The sequence below is a fragment of the Ranitomeya imitator genome, chromosome 1 (assembly GCF_032444005.1).
Source record: "Ranitomeya imitator isolate aRanImi1 chromosome 1, aRanImi1.pri, whole genome shotgun sequence".
Lineage (NCBI taxonomy): Eukaryota > Metazoa > Chordata > Amphibia > Anura > Dendrobatidae > Ranitomeya > Ranitomeya imitator.
The window spans coordinates 11,787,973-11,807,393 of NC_091282.1; the positions used below are offsets into that span (position 1 = coordinate 11,787,973).

Sequence of the window (19,421 nt, forward strand, 5' to 3'; positions counted from 1 at the left end):
GACATATTGTACTTCATGTTTGTGGTAAATTGTGGTCGTCAATTTTTTTGTCACATTTTTGATATTTTCATAAATAAATGCAAATAAGAGTATTTCAGAGTTTACAAATTTAAACCATATAGGTAAATAACCAAAAATAGTTCATAAATAACATTTCCCACATGTCTACTTTACATCAGAATCATTTTTGAAACATTTTTTTTTGTTAGGAAGTTATAAGGGTTAAAAGTTTATGAGCAATTTCTCTTTTTTTCCAACAAAACTTATAAAATGTTATTTATTTAGAGACCACCTCACATATGAAGTGACATTGAGGGGCCTATGTGACAGAAAATACCATTCGAAAAACTGCACCCCTCAAGGTGCTCAAAACCACATTCAAGAAGTTTATTACCCTTCCGGTTCTTCACAGGAATTAATGAAATGTGGAAGGAAAAAAGTGTAGTTACTCACCGATAACGGTGTTTCTCAGAGCCCATGACAGCACTACCAGAGAGAGGGGATCTGCCCTTCAGGGACAGGAAACCTACAGGATAAAAGGGCCGTACCTCTCCCCTGCATCAGTTTTGTGACAGAGCATCAGAGGTCCTTCAGGTTAGTCACAACAAAAAATATACAACTTAATCATAATGCTTAACAAGTGAACACTGTGTCTATGAGGAAAAACACTTCACACAAAAATAATGCTCACCGCACACGTGATTGAGGGGGGGAATAAGCAGGTGCTGTCATGGGCTCTGAGAAACACCGTTATCTGTGAGTAACTACGCTTTTCTCAGTCGCCCATGACAGCACTACCAGAGAGAATTACAGAGATCATTGCTTAGGGAGGGACCACAGCCTGCAGAACCCTCCTTCCGAAGGTTAGGTCAGATGAAGAGGCTAGGTCTAAGCGGTAGTGTCTGAAGAAGGTTGAAGGTGAAGACCAGGTGGCCGCCTTACAAATTTGATCTAATGGTACCTCTGACCTTTCGGCCCAGGAGGTCGCCATAGCCCTTGTGGAGCGGGCCTTCAGTCCCAGCGGAACGGCGTTCCCGGTGGATGAGTACGCCAAGGCTATTGTGTCTGTGACCCATCGAGCTATAGTGCCCTTTAGACGCTTTGAGTCCTTTTCTGGGCCCCTGGAAGCAGATAAAAAGAGACCCTTCCTATGCTGCTGGGTGATTTTAATGTATTGGACTAGACACCTTTTCACATCTAGTGTGTGGAATTTCTCTTCCTTCTTATTTTTAGGGTCTGGACAGAAGGAAGGAAGTATTATTTCCTGAGATCTATGGAATGTGGACGCAACTTTTGGTAAATAGGCAGGGTCTGTTTTTAGTATAACCTTATCGTCCAGGATTTGTGTAAAGGGAGGGTTTGCAGACAGGGCTTGGAGGTCACTTATCCTACGGGCCGATGTCAGGGCTATTAGGAGGGCTGTTTTAAGTGAAAGAATCCTAAGGGGTACTGATTCTATAGGCTCAAACGGGGATTCTGTTAGGGCTGACAATACTAAATTCAAATCCCAGGTTGGTAATCTACGTATAGTTACAGGTTTAGACCTTGCGGCTGCTCTGACAAACCGTATTACCAAGGGTTGGCCGCTATGTTTTCACAGTATAATGCTGCTAGAGCTGTTATCTGTACCTTTAAGGTACTTACTGAAAGGCCTAGGTCTAACCCCTTCTGTAGAAATTCTAGTATTTCAGCAACTGGAACCCCGTCTTGCAACCTTACCACGGAGGACAAATTTTTTTTCCAGGTTTTACCATATATTTTTGTGGTCACAGGTTTTCTACTTTTCATTAGTGTGGATACTAGTTTGTCAGAAAAACCTCTTTCCCTCAATAGTGACCTCTCAAATTCCACGCTGTCAGATGGAGATTCTCTGACTGAGGGTGGAACACCGGTCCCTGAGACAGGAGGTCCGGAAGAACCCAGGGATCGGTGATCGATAGCATCCTCAGCCATGAGAACCAGGGTCACTTGGGCCAGAAGGAGGCTATTAGGATGAGTCTGGCTCTGTCCTGCCTGATCTTCCGTAGGACTGCTGGAATGAGAATAGTAGGGGGAAATGCATACGCAAGGGTCTGTGTCCAGGGAATTGTGAACGCATCCACAGCCTGAGGGTTCCCCCTGGAGTCTAGGGAGCAGAAAGTTTCCACTTTTCTGTTGTGCACATTGGCAAAGAGGTCTATTACAGGGATTCCCCACAGATCTGTAATTTTGTTGAAGATGCCCTGATTCAGAGTCCACTCCCCCTGCTTTAATTGGGTACGACTTAGGAAGTCCGCTTTCTGGTTTTTTACACCCTTTATATGTAGGGCCGATAGGGATAGGAAGTTGTTTTGTACCAAGCTGAAAATTTCGGAGGTGGTTTTCATTAATGTTTGAGACCTGGTCCCCCTTTGGTGGTTTAAGTAGGCTACTACTACTCTGTTGTCTGAGAATACTCGGACATGATGGCCTTGTAGCTTGTCTAGGAAGACCTGAGCTCCTGACTTGTCCATATCCCCTGAGCGACTTTGTTGTCCAGGTGAGCCCCCCACACTGTGGGACTTGCGTTTGTGGTGACTATCTGAGATGCCTCTATCACCCAGGGAATCCCTTTTGATAAGTTGCTGGGATTTAGGGAAAGAATAGTAGGCAAATTTAGAGTCATGCGACCCTCTAATCGTCCCCCTAGTATTTTCTGGTTCCTTAAAATGTCCCACTGGAGAGGTCTTGTGTGGAGCTGTGCCCACTGAACCGCTGGAAGACAAGCAGAGAGGGACCGCAGTAATGACATCGCCTTCCTTAAAGTCATGGTAGGGTTTGTAGGCGCTTCCGATACTAGGTAGATTATGTTTTGTTTTTTCTTGTCTGGAAGGCGACACATTTGAGAACTTGAGTCCAAGGTGAGACCCAAAAATTATTGAACCCTGGTTGGTTCCAGCTTTGACTTCTCGAGGTTCACCAGCCAGCCCAATCTTTTTAAAGTGTCTATCACTCTGTCGCATTGCTGGCGGCAGAGTTCGGCCGAGTTGCTCACAATCAGAAAATCGTCTAGATATGGAATAATCAAGACGTCTTCCTCTCTCAGATGTGCCTTCATCTCCGCTATCAGCTTGATGAAGATGCGGGGTGCAATTGATATGCCAAAGGGAAGAGCCCTGTATTGGTATTCCCCTGTCTGTCCTTTTAGGGCTACCGCCAGTCTGAGGAATTTCTGAGAGGTCTTGTGGATGGGGACGTGATAATACGCGTCGCTGAGATTTAGAACTATCATAAAACAGTTTGGAAACAGATTTTTTTTATTGTTGACTTTATTGACTCCATTTTGAATCTCTGCTTTTTTACATAAGTATTCAACTTCCGTAAGTTTATTATAGTCCGGAAGGTTCCGTCTGGTTTGAGAACCAGGAACAATGGAGAGTAAAATCCGTTCCCTCTCGCCAGAGGGGGGACTTCTTGGATGACAGCTTTGTCTATCAGTTTTAATATTTCTAGTTCTAGAGCTTCTTGTTGTTGAGGAGACGACCTCAGCGGTATTACCACATAGTACCGTGGGGGTAGGGATAGAAATTCTATGCGAAGCCCTTCTCTTATTAAACTTAATATCCAAGGGCTGGTCGAGATTTTCTCCCAGGCCGGGAGGAATTGAGATAATCTCCCTCCCACCCTGGGGAAGATATCACTTGGGGGGGGGGAGGGTTCTATCTCGAGGGGAGTTACCAAAAAGGAACCCCCTGTCCTTCCTTTTCCCGTCATCCCATCGGTTTTGTTCCCTTGGCGGTCTTCTCCTAAAAAACTTTCTATTCCGAAAGGGCCGCTTATTATATGTTGGGGCCAGAATGGGAAAACCTTTCTTTTTATCACCTGCTTTTTACAGGATATCGTCCAGAGTCTCTCCAAAAAGAAACTTGCCCTCACATGGAATTGAACACAGTTTTTGTTTGGTTTGTAAGTCCCCCCGGCCAGCTCTTTAGCCATAAGGTTCTACGCGCTGCGTTTGAAAGAGCTGCAGATTTAGATGCTAATTTAATTGAGTCGGCCGATGAATCTGCCAAAAATGCTGCGGCTCCTCTAATCATAGGGATGGACTCTAAAATTTTATTTCTGGGGACCTCATCCCTAAGCCGTTTCTCTAGGTTGTCAACCCAGATCCTTAAAAATCGAGATGTGCAGGCAGCCGCTATGGTTGGCCTTAAGCATCCTCCTGCTGACTCCCAGGCCCCTTTAAGAAAAGTATCTGCTCTTTTATCAAGAGGATCTTTCAAGGTTCCCATATCCTCGAATGGTAATGCAAACTGTTTTGAGGCCTTAGCTACCGCAACGTCGAGTTTGGGGGCTTTATCCCATGAGACAGAAGCCTCTTCTTCAAAGGGGTATTTCCTTTTAATAGAGGGGACCAATGCATTTTTCCTTTCAGGTTTCTCCCACTTCTTTTTAATTAATGCTTGTATGTTCTCGTTAAGGGGAAACACCTTACGCTTTTTTTGGGATAACCCTCCAAACATAATGTCCTGCACAGTTTTGTCAGGACGAGGGTCCAATACCCCCATTGTTGATCTTACTGCCTTTACAAGGCCATCAACCTCATCTAGGGGGAAACAATGACGACCTCCACTCTCATTATCCGAAGAAGAGAAGGAGGAATCCTGCGTATCCGAGTCTTTACTCTCGGAGCTGGAAGAGTCAGAATTCCTATAAGGAATAGGTTGTTTCCTACTAGCTCTTTTTTCACCTTTAAATCAGAGGTCGAGACTGTGTTTAACTCCCTTAATGACAGATCGTAACTCAGAGGCGAAGTTTGGGGTCTCCTCACAGAGGACTCGTTCTATACAGGAGTCACATAGCTTCTTATCCCAAGACTGTGGTAGAGCTTTCTCGCATAAGGAGCAGGTTCTGTGTTTTGTCTTTCCCGTTTTCTTCCTTGTCTAAGATAAATGGAGAAGGGGAACCCCAATTACAAAAAGTGAGCTTTCACGAAGATCACTCACCAATCTGACGCAGCCACATGTACCGGTTCTGGAGGAGGGGCAGGATCCTGAGGTGTGAGATCCGTGGGCGGTAGCTGGTTCACCACGCTGGAATTCTTACTATTCTGCGTGGAATGGCTACCCAACCGAGAACTACGGTTGTGCGCAGAAGTTCGCTTTTTCTGAGCGTCCGACTTCTGTCGCTGATGATGGCGCTGCTGCTGCGGCTGAAGCTGCTGATCGCTGTCCTCCATGGTACCACCTTGGGTCGGCATGCAGCAAGGAGCTTCCATGTGCACCTTCTTTTAAGCGCTTATCCCCTCCCCGTGGCTGCATCGCTGAGGAAGCGCTCCTTCTTTTTTTTTTTTTCCTTCATCTTCGGTCTTCTACACCTACTGCGCATGCGCACGAGGTCAGCGACCCGGAAATGAAAAACTCCAGTTCCGGGGCAGCGCCATCTTGGTGCAGTCAGTCACCGCACTGCCCCTGAACCGGAAGCTCTCCCACTACTTCTGGTGCGGCGCCATCTTGGAGATCCAGGCATCCTGTGCGCAGCAGAGTGCCGGAGCCCCCAACTCCTATCCGGAGTGGCGGCTGCGCTTTCCCCCGCTCACACTTCCCGACCCATCGGTTGTAGCGGTGGCGGCCTCGGATACCGGACTAGCCGTGGCAGGGGCCTCCCCGCTGCCAGAACCCGGACTGGCCGGCTCCGGATTCTTCGTTCAGGTTCCGGTCTTCTTCAGGTACCGTCCAAGAAAGTTTCCCGTCAGGGACAGGAAACCAAAAAAACTGATGCAAGGGAGAGGTACCGCCTTTTTATCCTGTAGGTTTCCTGTCCCTGAAGGGCGGATCCCCTCTCTCTGGTAGTGCTGTCATGTGCGACTGAGAAAAATAAACATTTTAATTTTTCCACCACAAAAAATGTTGCTTTAGCTCCAAACTATTAATTTTCACAAAAGTAAAAGCAGAAAATGTGCCATAAAATTTGTTCTACAATTCCTCTTAAGGACGCCGATACCTCATATGTGGTGGGAAACTACTGTATGGGCGCATGGCAGGGCTCAGAAAGGAAGGAGAACCATTTGACTTTTGGAGCGCAAAATCAGATGACAAAGATAGCGGATGCCACGTCGCGTTTGCAAAGCCCTTGCTTTCCCTAAGCAGTGGAAACCCCCCACAATTGACCCCAATTTTAAAACTAGACCCCTCAAGGAATATATCTAGAGGTATGGTTTCACAAAATGTTAAAATGTTATACCATTGAACTGTGGGGAAAAAGTTACATTTTTACCGTTATATTGTTGTTTTAGCCCCAGATTTTACATTTTCACAAGCGGAAATGGGTAAAAATGACCACATAATTTGTTACACAATTTCTGCTGAACGTGGAAATATCCCATGATGCTGTGCAGTACTGCGTAGCCACACGGTGACACTTGGGAGGAAAGAAGTGTTATTTGCCTCCTGGAGGGCAGATTTTCCTAGAATAGTTTGCGGACTCCATATACAGAACCCATAAGTGCTAGAAGAGCAGAATTCCCCTCATGTGACCCCATTTGGGAAATTGCACCCCTCTGGGAATTTATCCACAGGTTCAGTGATGTATTTGACTCCATGGGTGTTCTCCAGAAACAAGCAGCAGTGGATGTTGCTAAGTAAAAATGCAAATATGCCATTGTAGTGCCCAGTATGTTGTAGTGCCCAGTACATTATGCCCAGTACATTATGCCCAGTACATTGTAGTGCCCATATATTGTAGTGCCCAGTACATTATGCCCAGTAGACTGCAGTGCCCAGTACATTGTAGTGCTTGTACATTGTAGTGGCCATACATTATGCCCAGCTTGTGCTTCTGCAGACGCCCACCCTGTAAATTAAGCGGTTTCTACTTGCTACAGAAATGGCAAATATATGGACGCTAACTGCGGTTTACGTACAATATGGGGCTCAGGAGGTGGAATAGGTATTTGGATTCGGGAGTGAATTGAGATGAAGCTCTTATTGGGAACATTAAAAAAAACAAACATTTTGATTCACATTTATCCTGCGCTCTACACTGAGCACTTACATCGGGGCTTCCGACTACCGTATATACTCGAGTATAAGCCGACCCCCCTAATTTTGCCACAAAAAACTGGGAAAACTTAATGACTCGAGTATAACCCTAGGGTGGAAAATGCAGCAGCAACTTTTAAAATTCAAAAATAAAAATAAATACCAATAAAAGTAAAACAAATTGAGACATCAGTAGGTTAAGTGTTTTTGAATATCCATCTTGAATCAGGAGCCCCATATAATGCTCCATACAGTTCATGATGGCCCCATAAGATGCTCCATATTAAAATATGCCCCATATAATGCAGCACAAATGTTGATTATGGCCGCATAAGATGCTCCATACAGATATTTTGCCCCATATAATGGTGCACATGACCACATAACATGCCCCACACAGACATTTGCCCCATATAATGGTGCACATGGCCACATAAGATGCTCCATACAGATATTTGCCCCATATAATGCTGCACATGGCCACATAAGATGCCCCATACAGATATTTGCCCCCATATAATGGTGCACATGGCCACATAAGATGCCCCACACAGATATTTGCCCCATATAATGCTGCACATGGCCCCATAAGATGCTCCACACAGATATTTGCCCCATATAATGGTGCACATGGCCACATAAGATGCCCCACATGCTGCTGGTGCGATTAAAAAAATAAATAAAAAAAATCACACACTCACCTGTCAGGCCCCCGGCACTTGCTATATTCACCTGCTCCTGCCGGGCGCTGCTGTGTCTTCCATCCTCTGCACCGACGATCAGGCAGAGGGCGGCGCGCACTAATCGCGTCACCGCGCCCTCTGACCTGAGCGTCACTGCGGAAGATGCAGCGGCGCCGATGGTGGAACGAGGAGCAGGTGAATATCGCGCACTGCCCCCGTCATACTCACCTGCTCCTGGCGCAGTCCCTGAACGTCTTTTCCCCGGCGCCAGCAGCTTCCTCCTGTAGTGAGCGGTCACATGGTACCGCTCATTACAGTAATGAATATGCAGCTCCACCCCTATGGGAGTGGAGTAGGGTCCATATTCATTGCTGTAATGAGCGGTACCATGTGACCGCTCACTACAGGAGGAAGCTGCCGACACCGGGAAAAAGACGTGCAGGGACTGCGCCAGGAGCAGGTGAGTATTATTAGACAGCCCCCACTCCCCCTCCCCTGCCGACCGCTGGGTATGACTCGAGTAGAAGCCGAGAGGGGGACTTTTAGCCCAAAAAAGCGGGCTGAAAATCTCGGTTTATACTTGAGTATATAAGGTAAATATACAAAATACGTGATCCAGACAAAACCTCGAGGGATCCAATCACTAATGAAGCAGCACAGTTAGGCTATGTGCACACGTCAGAATTCTTTGCAGAATTTTTCTGAACAAAACCGGACTTTTTCTGCAAGAAATCTGTTTGCGTTTTTACCGCGTTTTTTCAGGAGCTTCCGCAATGCAATTAAAAAGCGGCAAAAACTCCGCAAAATTAATGAACATGCTGCGTTTTTAACCGCAATGCGTTTTTTTCGCGGAAAAAAAAAATGCAACATGTGCACAAAAATTGTGGATTGCATTCTAATAATAGGATGCTTAATGTAAGCTTTTTTGAGCGTTTTTATAGCGAAAAAAACATGAAAAAAAACGCGAAAAATCCTGAACGTGTGCACACAGGCTTACTGTCTAGCCTTTGTTCAGCATTGTCCGTCTTTTCAAAGATGCACAAAACTGTGGCCAACAGCACATTTATGGACGCTTGACACGGCCGGATCACCGGTTCCATGGCGTCCACAGTGTCTCTATCTGCCTTATTATAGGGAATCTTCCGTCAGAGGTTCCGTCTGAATCACAAGCTCAGTCCTTTATATGGGAGCACGGGACTTGTGGAAGAAAAATATGGATGGAAAGGATGGAAGGAATATTAACAAAGGTAAAGGAAAACTAAATTTGTTCTTCCTAAATCATTAAGGAGAGGTGTGAAGGCGGATCCATCATTCATCGGTGCACCGCCGGACTCTAGAGGAGCAGCCGCGCCATCACCGGACACTTCTGCTGTGATGTGGACAGCGGATAAAGCTTCACTGCACCCGGAGATACCACACGATATCACACACTGGTCATCATCATCACATGCCGGTCGTCATCATCACACGCCGGTCGTCATCATCACACGCCGGTCGTCATCATCACACGCCGGTCGTCATCATCACACGCCGGTCGTCATCATCACACGCCGGTCGTCATCATCACATGCCGGACATCATCATTATCACGGGCTGGACATCATCTTTATCATACGCTGGAAATCATCATACCGGTCATCATCATCACACACTGTTCATCACCATCACACGCCAGTCGTCATTATCCCATGCCAGACATCATCATCACACGTCGGTCATCATCATCGAATGCAGGTCATCATCATCATATGCCGGACATGACCATCACAAGTCGGGCACCATCATCATCACACAGACGCCCGTCATTATCACACACCTGTGGAAACACCTCCCGGAATCTCCTCCTTTCGGTCACTCACACACGGCTGATCCCCCCTCGTCATCGCTTCTTCTTCTGTCTCCTCCTTCGCTTTATTCTTAGTCGGATCTTCCTCCTGATATATCAGATGTAAGAATCAGAACAATACAAGAAACCACCAAAATCTGTGACCTCTATGACCTCGATCAGAAATGTCCCCCCATATACAGATCCGGTACAGGGCTCAGCACCGTCTACCTGATGATCCTCCGGGATGTTGTGATTCTCCTCCGGACAGTCCTGGGGACACAGAGGACGGGGACATCTCTCTGGTGGATTTCTCGTCATGAATCCATCTGTAGAGACACACAGTGATGGAATAGATTGTGTCATGTGATGAGGAGATGATGAGAGTAGTAGTAGGTGACCACAGAACAGACATGACAGTCTCCCCTCCTCACCCTGCTGATCGGCCCATATTGCGATCGCCTCTTGTGCTCCATGTATAACCTCAACCTGAATATCAACCAGATCTTCACCCTAAAGAGAAAAATGTAAGATGAGCTCAGGTCCCATCACTTCATGGTCAGATGTTGTGGAGGCTTCAGTGTCATCTACCTGATGATCCTCTGGGATGTTGTGATTCTCCTCCGGACAGTCCTGGGAATACAGAGGACGGGGACATCTCTCTGGTGGATTTCTCCTCCTGGATCCACCTGTGGAGACACAGACTGAAAACATCACCTGCCGTGTATCTGTCTATATATTATTATTATATATATAGCACCATTGATTCCATGGTGCTGTACATGAGAAGGGGTTACATACAAGTTACAGATATCACTTACAGTAAACTAACAATGACAGACTAAAGGTACCTTCACACTGAGCAACTTTAGAACGATAACGATAGCGATCCGTGACGTTGCAGCGTCCTGGATGGCGATATCGTTGTGTTTGACACGCAGCAGCGATCAGGATCCTGCTGTGACATTGCTGGTCGGAGCTAGAAGGCCAGAACTTTATTTCGTCGCTGGACCCCCCGCTGACATCGCTGAATCGGCGTGTGTGACGCCGATCCAGCGATGTCTTCACTTGTAACCAGGGTAAACATCGGGTTACTAAGCGCAGGGCCGCGCTTAGTAACCCGATATTTACCCTGGTTACTAGGGTTGAGCGACTTAGTTTTTTTAGGGTCGAGTCGGGTTGAGCGAAACCCGACTATCTCAAAAGTCGAGTCGAGTGGAATCGGCCAATTATCGCGAAAAGTCGGGGATCGACCGAAACACAAAACCCAATGCAAGTCAATGGGGAAGCATAGTCGGCAGTGAATGGAGGCCAGGAAAACACCTACACTGCCCATTTTAATGGCAAACACATCCATTCTTGTTACAGAAGCTTGTCAATCGTAATTTAGCTTATAATAATAGTAAGGCATTGGAAATTGGGGGTCATTTGGCTAAAGTTGTGGGGGGTAGGGCTGGTTCAAGTATTTAGTGGGCCCAGGAAATCTGGACTACGTCACGGCAGTGGAGCAGGGAGAGGTAAGTATTTAAACTTTGCAAGTGCTGTGATCCTGAGCAAGCAGGGGGGCCCACTCGTTGGCATTGGCACTGGCACAGGGCCCCTCAAAGTACGGCGGTGTGTTTGCACGGCGGGGGCGCCTCCCACCGGCAGCGACACTTTTGCGTACTATGAGGGGCCCTGTGCCAGTGACGTCGCCAACGAGTATTCCCCCCCCCCCCCACCTGATGAAGGAACCTGCACCTTCATCTGCACCTTCCTCTTTGTCCCCGTGTAAGGTGGTATGGTATGCGGGAAGGGGAACCTCACTTTCAGCAGGGTCACATTCTGGCTGTGTAGCGTGCACGGGGAATGTAGCGTTCTGGGTCAATGTACCAGCAGACTCATCTATCACTGGCTGGGCAATGGGCAGGATGAGGAGGAAACACAGATATAATAATAAAGTGGGCTAAATGCAGTTCAAAATTGGTAACAGGACTAACCAGGGGGCATTGCTTTGTTCAGTGGAGTACAACTGTAATGAGAGGCTGACACAGTGAGTAGGCTCAAATCAGTAAGTAGGCTAAATGCAGTTCAAAATTGGTAACAGTAGTAAACAGGCGGCAGTGGTTTGTTCAGTGTAGGAGAACATCAAGGAGCGGCAGACACCGTTAGTAGGGCCAACAAAACAAGTAGGCCAAATGCAGTGTTATATTAAAAACAATTTAACAAGAGCCTGAAGATAGAAGCTAGGGAGAGGCAACCTGGAGAACACCTTGGAGCGGCAGACACCGTCTCTACAACCCAGACCCAACTTGTAGAACTAATGCAGTGTGGTTTCAACAACTACTTAACGAGAGCCTGAAAATGGAATTTCAGGACAGGAAACCAGGAGAACAGCACGGAGCGGCATACACCGTTAGTAGGCCCCAACCCAACTAGTAGCCCCACTGCAGTTGTTTGATTAAAAAACTATTTAACGAGAGCCTGAAGATTGAAGCTCAGGAAAGGCAACCAGGAGAACACCTTGGAGCGGCAGACACTGGTAGTAGGCCCCAACCCAAGTACTAGCCCCACTGCAGTTTGATTAAAAAAACTATTTAACGAGAGCCTGAAGATTGAAGCTCAGGAAAGGCAACCAGGAGAACACCTTGGAGCGGAAGAATCAGTTTGTAGACCACAACGAAACTTGTGGCCCCAATGCAGTTTTATAATTCTGACTGGCTGAAAACCAGCCTTTTTTTTTTTTTTTTTTTTTGAGGAGAACAGCTGTATTAAGTAGCACAGACAGACACTGCTAGTAGGCCTTACACCACAAAGTTGGCTCACTGCAGGTTGAAAAAAAGTTACATGGGTACACGGTCGGCATTGGTGTGCTCAGCGGAGGACAAATGGAAGGATGGACCGCAGACAGACTTAGTAGGCCTACAATAAAAAAAGTAGGCTCTATGCACTTTTAAATAGGTTCCAGGGGTACACAGGCAGCATTGGTGTGGTCAGCGGAGGACAATTGGAAGGAGGGACCGAAGACAGACTTAGTAGACCTAAAATAAAAAAATTTGGCTCAATGCAGTTCGAATTATCTTGCAGGGGTACACAGGCAGCATTGGTGTGGTCAGCGGAGGACAATTGTAATGAGTGTCTGACACAGTACTCCCAAAAAATAAATAGATGTTAATGTCTCGCAAAACAACAAAATCAAAAAACAAAAGGCTGGCATACTTAGGTACAGGGGTGGGTTCCTCTGCTGAGTTTCAGACATAGTAATTTGGCGCCGCTAAGTATTTACTGGTGTAAATATGGGACACTGACCCTGACTATTTTAAGTAGCATCATACATGTCAACAAATTGGTATTGTCAGTGCCAGGCATTGAAGGATGTCAGCGCATAGACTAAACATTGGTGGAGCTGTGAGAGATAATTTTGCAAGTGGTAGAGCACTGTTTGAGCTGGGGGGGAAGGGAACCCTCTTGTGGCCGGCGGTACAGGCCCAGGGCCCCTCATGTTACAACAGTGTGTCTGACGTTGGGTGCGCACCACCACCGCCAGAGACACTTTATTGTACTATGAGAGACCCAGTGGCAGTACAGTCGACCAAAAGCGGGCACACCCACCTCTTCAGACAAACAGCACTCTCATGGGTGCTTGCGCCAAGTGGCGAGACCACGGCCCCGTGAGGGGAGTTTGCCCATTTAGGGAGGTGTAAACCTGTTGTATGCTGGACAAACAGCTGCTGCAGATTAAGAGATTGGAACAGTCAGTAAAACCAATCCACAAGCAAGACCTTTTTATAGGAAAGCTAGGTGTCAGCCGGGAAAGGTGGGGCAAAATAATTAGAAATCCATGAGTGGTTCATTTTAATGAAGGTTAGATCATCAACATTTTGGGTAGCCAGACGAGTCCTTTTTTTGGTCAATATTGAACCAGCAGCACTGAATACTCATTCTGATAGCACACTAGCTGCTGGGCAAGCAAGCTCCTGCAATGCATATTCTGCCAATTCAGGCCAGGTGTCTATTTTGGATGCCCAGTAATCAAATGGGAATGACGGTTGAGGGAGAACATCGATAAGGGATGAAAAATAGTTAGTAACCATACTGGACAAATGTTGTCTCCTGTCACTTTGAATTGATACTGCAGTACCTGTCCTGTCTGCGGTCATTGTGAAATCACTCCACAACCTGGTCAGAAAACCCCTCTGTCCAACGCCGCTTCTGATTTGTGCACCTCTAACACCTCTGCCCTGTTGCCCCCTGCACCTCGTGTGAGAACCATCACCGGCGCTGTGTGCTGGGAATGCCTGAATCAAACGGTCTACAAGACTTGCTTGTTTGGTTGCTAATATTTGTTCGAGGTTCTCATGTGGCATGATATTTTGCAATTTGCCTTTATAGCGAGGATCAAGGAGGCAGGCCAACCAGTAATCGTCATCGGTCATCATTTTAATAATGCGTGGGTCCCTTTTGAGGATACGTAAGGCATAATCCGCCATGTGGGCCAAAGTTCCAGTTGTCAAATCTGCGGTTGTGCTGGGTTGAGGGGCAGTTTCAGGCAAATCTACGTCACTTGTCTCCCTCAAAAAACCTGAACCCGGCCTTGCAACTCCATCAGTTTTTATTGGCCCCAGAGAAGCTTCCTCATTCAAAAAATACTCTTCCCCATCATCCTCCTCCTCTTCGCCCGCTATCTCGTCCTGTAGATTGCCCTGACCAGACAATGGCTGACTGTCATCAAGGCTTTCCTCTTCCTCAGCTGCAGATGCCTGCTCCTTTATGTGCGTCAAACTTTGCATCAGCAGACGCATTAGGGGGATGCTCATGCTTATTATGGCGTCGTCTGCACAAACCAGCCGTGTGCATTCCTCAAAACACTGAAGGACTTGACACAGGTCTTGTACCTTCGACCACTGCACACCTGACAACTCCATGAGATAATCTCCCTCCCACCCTGGGGAAGATATCACTTGGGGGGGGGGGGGGTTCTATCTCGAGGGGAGTTACCAAAAAGGAACCCCCTGTCCTTCCTTTTCCCGTCATCCCATCGGTTTTGTTCCCTTGGCGGTCTTCTCCTAAAAAACTTTCTATTCCGAAAGGGCCGCTTATTATATGTTGGGGCCAGAATGGGAAAACCTTTCTTTTTATCACCTGCTTTTTACAGGATATCGTCCAGAGTCTCTCCAAAAAGAAACTTGCCCTCACATGGAATTGAACACAGTTTTTGTTTGGTTTGTAAGTCCCCCCGGCCAGCTCTTTAGCCATAAGGTTCTACGCGCTGCGTTTGAAAGAGCTGCAGATTTAGATGCTAATTTAATTGAGTCGGCCGATGAATCTGCCAAAAATGCTGCGGCTCCTCTAATCATAGGGATGGACTCTAAAATTTTATTTCTGGGGACCTCATCCCTAAGCCGTTTCTCTAGGTTGTCAACCCAGATCCTTAAAAATCGAGATGTGCAGGCAGCCGCTATGGTTGGCCTTAAGCATCCTCCTGCTGACTCCCAGGCCCCTTTAAGAAAAGTATCTGCTCTTTTATCAAGAGGATCTTTCAAGGTTCCCATATCCTCGAATGGTAATGCAAACTTTTTTGAGGCCTTAGCTACCGCAACGTCGAGTTTGGGGGCTTTATCCCATGAGACAGAAGCCTCTTCTTCAAAGGGGTATTTCCTTTTAATAGAGGGGACCAATGCATTTTTCCTTTCAGGTTTCTCCCACTTCTTTTTAATTAATGCTTGTATGTTCTCGTTAAGGGGAAACACCTTACGCTTTTTTTGGGATAACCCTCCAAACATAATGTCCTGCACAGTTTTGTCAGGACGAGGGTCCAATACCCCCATTGTTGATCTTACTGCCTTTACAAGGCCATCAACCTCATCTAGGGGGAAACAATGACGACCTCCACTCTCATTATCCGAAGAAGAGAAGGAGGAATCCTGCGTATCCGAGTCTTTACTCTCGGAGCTGGAAGAGTCAGAATTCCTATAAGGAATAGGTTGTTTCCTACTAGCTCTTTTTTCACCTTTAAATCAGAGGTCGAGACTGTGTTTAACTCCCTTAATGACAGATCGTAACTCAGAGGCGAAGTTTGGGGTCTCCTCACAGAGGACTCGTTCTATACAGGAGTCACATAGCTTCTTATCCCAAGACTGTGGTAGAGCTTTCTCGCATAAGGAGCAGGTTCTGTGTTTTGTCTTTCCCGTTTTCTTCCTTGTCTAAGATAAATGGAGAAGGGGAACCCCAATAACAAAAAGTGAGCTTTCACGAAGATCACTCACCAATCTGACGCAGCCACAGGTACCGGTTCTGGAGGAGGGGCAGGATCCTGAGGTGTGAGATCCGTGGGCGGTAGCTGGTTCACCACGCTGGAATTCTTACTATTCTGCGTGGAATGGCTACCCAACCGAGAACTACGGTTGTGCGCAGAAGTTCGCTTTTTCTGAGCGTCCGACTTCTGTCGCTGATGATGGCGCTGCTCCTGCGGCTGAAGCTGCTGATCGCTGTCCTCCATGGTACCACCTTGGGTCGGCATGCAGCAAGGAACTTCCATGTGCACCTTCTTTTAAGCGCTTATCCCCTCCCCGTGGCTGCATCGCTGAGGAAGCGCTCCTTTTTTTTTTTTTTCCTTCATCTTCGGTCTTCTACACCTACTGCGCATGCGCACGAGGTCAGCGACCCGGAAATGAAAAACTCCAGTTCCGGGGCAGCGCCATCTTGGTGCAGTCAGTCACCGCACTGCCCCTGAACCGGAAGCTCTCCCACTACTTCTGGTGCGGCGCCATCTTGGAGATCCAGGCATCCTGTGCGCAGCAGAGTGCCGGAGCCCCCAACTCCTATCCGGAGTGGCGGCTGCGCTTTCCCCCGCTCACACTTCCCGACCCATCGGTCGTAGCTGTGGCGGCCTCGGATACCGGACTAGCCGTGGCAGGGGCCTCCCCGCTGCCAGAACCCAGACTGGCCGGCTCCGGATTCTTCGTTCAGGTTCCGGTCTTCTTCAGGTACCGTCCAAGAAAGTTTCCCGTCAGGGACAGGAAACCAAAAAAACTGATGCAAGGGAGAGGTACCGCCTTTTTATCCTGTAGGTTTCCTGTCCTTGAAGGGCGGATCCCCTCTCTCTGGTAGTGCTGTCATGTGCGACTGAGAAAAATAAACATTTTAATTTTTCCACCACAAAAAATGTTGCTTTAGCTCCAAACTATTAATTTTCACAAAAGTAAAAGCAGAAAATGTGCCATAAAATTTGTTCTACAATTCCTCTTAAGGACGCCGATACCCCATATGTGGTGGGAAACTACTGTATGGGCGCATGGCAGGGCTCAGAAAGGAAGGAGAACCATTTGACTTTTGGAGCGCAAAATCAGATGACAAAGATAGCGGATGCCACGTTGCGTTTGCAAAGCCCTTGCTTTCCCTAAGCAGTGGAAACCCCCCACAATTGACCCCAATTTTAAAACTAGACCCCTCAAGGAATATATCTAGAGGTATGGTTTCACAAAATGTTAAAATGTTATACCATTGAACTGTGGGGAAAAAGTTACATTTTTACCGTTATATTGTTGTTTTAGCCCCAGATTTTACATTTTCACAAGCGGAAATGGGTAAAAATGACCACATAATTTGTTACACAATTTCTGCTGAACGTGGAAATATCCCATGATGCTGTGCAGTACTGCGTAGCCACACGGTGACACTTGGGAGGAAAGAAGTGTTATTTGCCTCCTGGAGGGCAGATTTTCCTAGAATAGTTTGCGGACTCCATATACAGAACCCATAAGTGCTAGAAGAGCAGAATTCCCCTCATGTGACCCCATTTGGGAAATTGCACCCCTCTGGGAATTTATCCACAGGTTCAGTGATGTATTTGACTCCATGGGTGTTCTCCAGAAACAAGCAGCAGTGGATGTTGCTAAGTAAAAATGCAAATATGCCATTGTAGTGCCCAGTACATTATGCCCAGTACATTATGCCCAGTACATTGTAGTGCCCAGTACATTATGCCCAGTAGACTGCAGTGCCCAGTACATTGTAGTGCCCAGTACATTGTAGTGGCCATACATTATGCCCAGCTTGTGCTTCTGCAGACGCCCACCCTGTAAATTAAGCGGTTTCTACTTGCTACAGAAATGGCAAATATATGGACGCTAACTGCGGTTTACGTACAATATGGGGCTCAGGAGGTGGAATAGGTATTTGGATTCGGGAGTGAATTGAGATGAAGCTCTTATTGGGAACATTAAAAAAAACAAACATTTTGATTCACATTTATCCTGCGCTCTACACTGAGCACTTACATCGGGGCTTCCGACTACCGTATATACTCGAGCATAAGCCGACCCCCCTAATTTTGCCACAAAAAACTGGGAAAACTTAATGACTCGAGTATAACCCTAGGGTGGAAAATGCAGCAGCAACTTTTAAAATTCAAAAATAAAAATAAATACCAATAAAAGTAAAACAAATTGAGACATCAGTAGGTTAAGTGTTTTTGAATATCCATCTTGAATCAGGAGCCCCATATAATGCTCCATACAGTTCATGATGGCCCCATAAGATGCTCCATATTAAAATATGCCCCATATAATGCAGCACAAATGTTGATTATGGCCCCATAAGATGCTCCATACAGATATTTTGCCCCATATAATGCTGCACATGGCCCCATAAGATGCCCCATACAGATATTTGCTCCCATATAATGGTGCACATGACCACATAACATGCCCCACACAGACATTTGCCCCATATAATGGTGCACATGGCCACATAAGATGCTCCATACAGATATTTGCCCCATATAATGGTGCACATGGCCACATAAGATGCTCCATACAGATATTTGCCCCATATAATGCTGCACATGGCCACATAAGATGCCCCACACAGATATTTGCCCCATATAATGCTGCACACATCACACGCCGGTCATCATCATCACACGCCGGTCGTCATCATCACACGCCGGTCGTCATCATCACACGCCGGTCGTCATCATCACATGCCGGACATCATCATTATCACGGGCTGGACATCATCTTTATCATACGCTGGAAATCATCATACCGGTCATCATCATCACACGCCAGTCATCATCACACGCTGTTCATCATCATCACACGCCAGTCGTCATTATCCCATGCCAGACATCATCATCACACGTCGGTCATCATCATCGAATGCCGGACATGACCATCACAAGTCGGGCATCATCATCATCATCACACAGACGCCCGTCATTATCACACACCTGTGGAAACATCTCCCGGAATCTCCTCCTTCCCGTCACTCACACACGGCTGATCCCCCCTTGTCATCACTTCTTCTTCTGTCTCTTCCTTCACTTTATTCTTAGTCTGATCTTCCTCCTGATATATCAGATGTAACAATCAGCACAATTACAAGAAACCACCAAAATCTGTGACCTCTATGACCTCGATCAGAAATGTCCCCCCATATACAGATCCGGTACAGGGCTCAGCACCGTCTACCTGATGATCCTCCGGGATGTTGTGATTCTCCTCCGGACAGTCCTGAGGATACAGAGGACGGGGACATCTCTCTGGCGGATTTCTCCTCATGGATCCATCTGTAGAGACACACAGTGATGGAATAGATTGTGTCATGTGATGATGAGATGATGGGAGTAGTAGTCGGTGACCACAGAACAGACATGACAGTCTCCCCTCCTCACCCTGCTGATCGGCCCATATTGCGATCGCCTCTTGTGCTCCATGTATAACCTCAACCTGAATATCAACCAGATCTTCACCCTAAAGAGAAAAATGTAAGATGAGCTCAGGTCCCATCACTTCATGGTCAGATGTTGTGGGGGCTTCAGTGTCATCTACCTGATGATCCTCCGGGATGTTGTGATTCTCTTCCGGACAGTCCTGGGGATACAGAGGACGGGGACATCTCTCTGGTGGATTTCTCCTCCTGGATCCACCTGTG

General features: G+C 46.9%; 2 protein-coding genes across 4 annotated transcripts in view; both read right to left on the minus strand.

Annotated features, from left to right (window-relative positions):
• The window catches only part of LOC138657437 (zinc finger protein ZFP2-like), a 492,419-nt gene that overhangs the window by 190,526 nt on the left and 282,472 nt on the right, over positions 1 to 19,421 (minus strand). The window lies entirely within an intron of this gene.
• The window catches only part of LOC138657407 (zinc finger protein 665-like), an 84,317-nt gene that overhangs the window by 10,223 nt on the left and 54,673 nt on the right, over positions 1 to 19,421 (minus strand). For 2 of the 3 annotated variants that reach the window (XM_069745172.1, XM_069745173.1), the window contains exons 5-12: positions 19,319 to 19,416; positions 19,162 to 19,240; positions 18,959 to 19,056; positions 18,718 to 18,835; positions 10,098 to 10,195; positions 9,941 to 10,019; positions 9,738 to 9,835; positions 9,498 to 9,615 (exon numbers count right to left, since the gene is read on the minus strand). In XM_069745172.1, coding sequence (XP_069601273.1) covers positions 9,498 to 9,615; positions 9,738 to 9,835; positions 9,941 to 10,019; positions 10,098 to 10,195; positions 18,718 to 18,835; positions 18,959 to 19,056; positions 19,162 to 19,240; positions 19,319 to 19,416 — 786 coding nt within the window. The remainder of the gene's footprint in view (positions 1 to 9,497; positions 9,616 to 9,737; positions 9,836 to 9,940; positions 10,020 to 10,097; positions 10,196 to 18,717; positions 18,836 to 18,958; positions 19,057 to 19,161; positions 19,241 to 19,318; positions 19,417 to 19,421) is intronic. The other variant, XM_069745174.1, reaches the window with a different exon arrangement.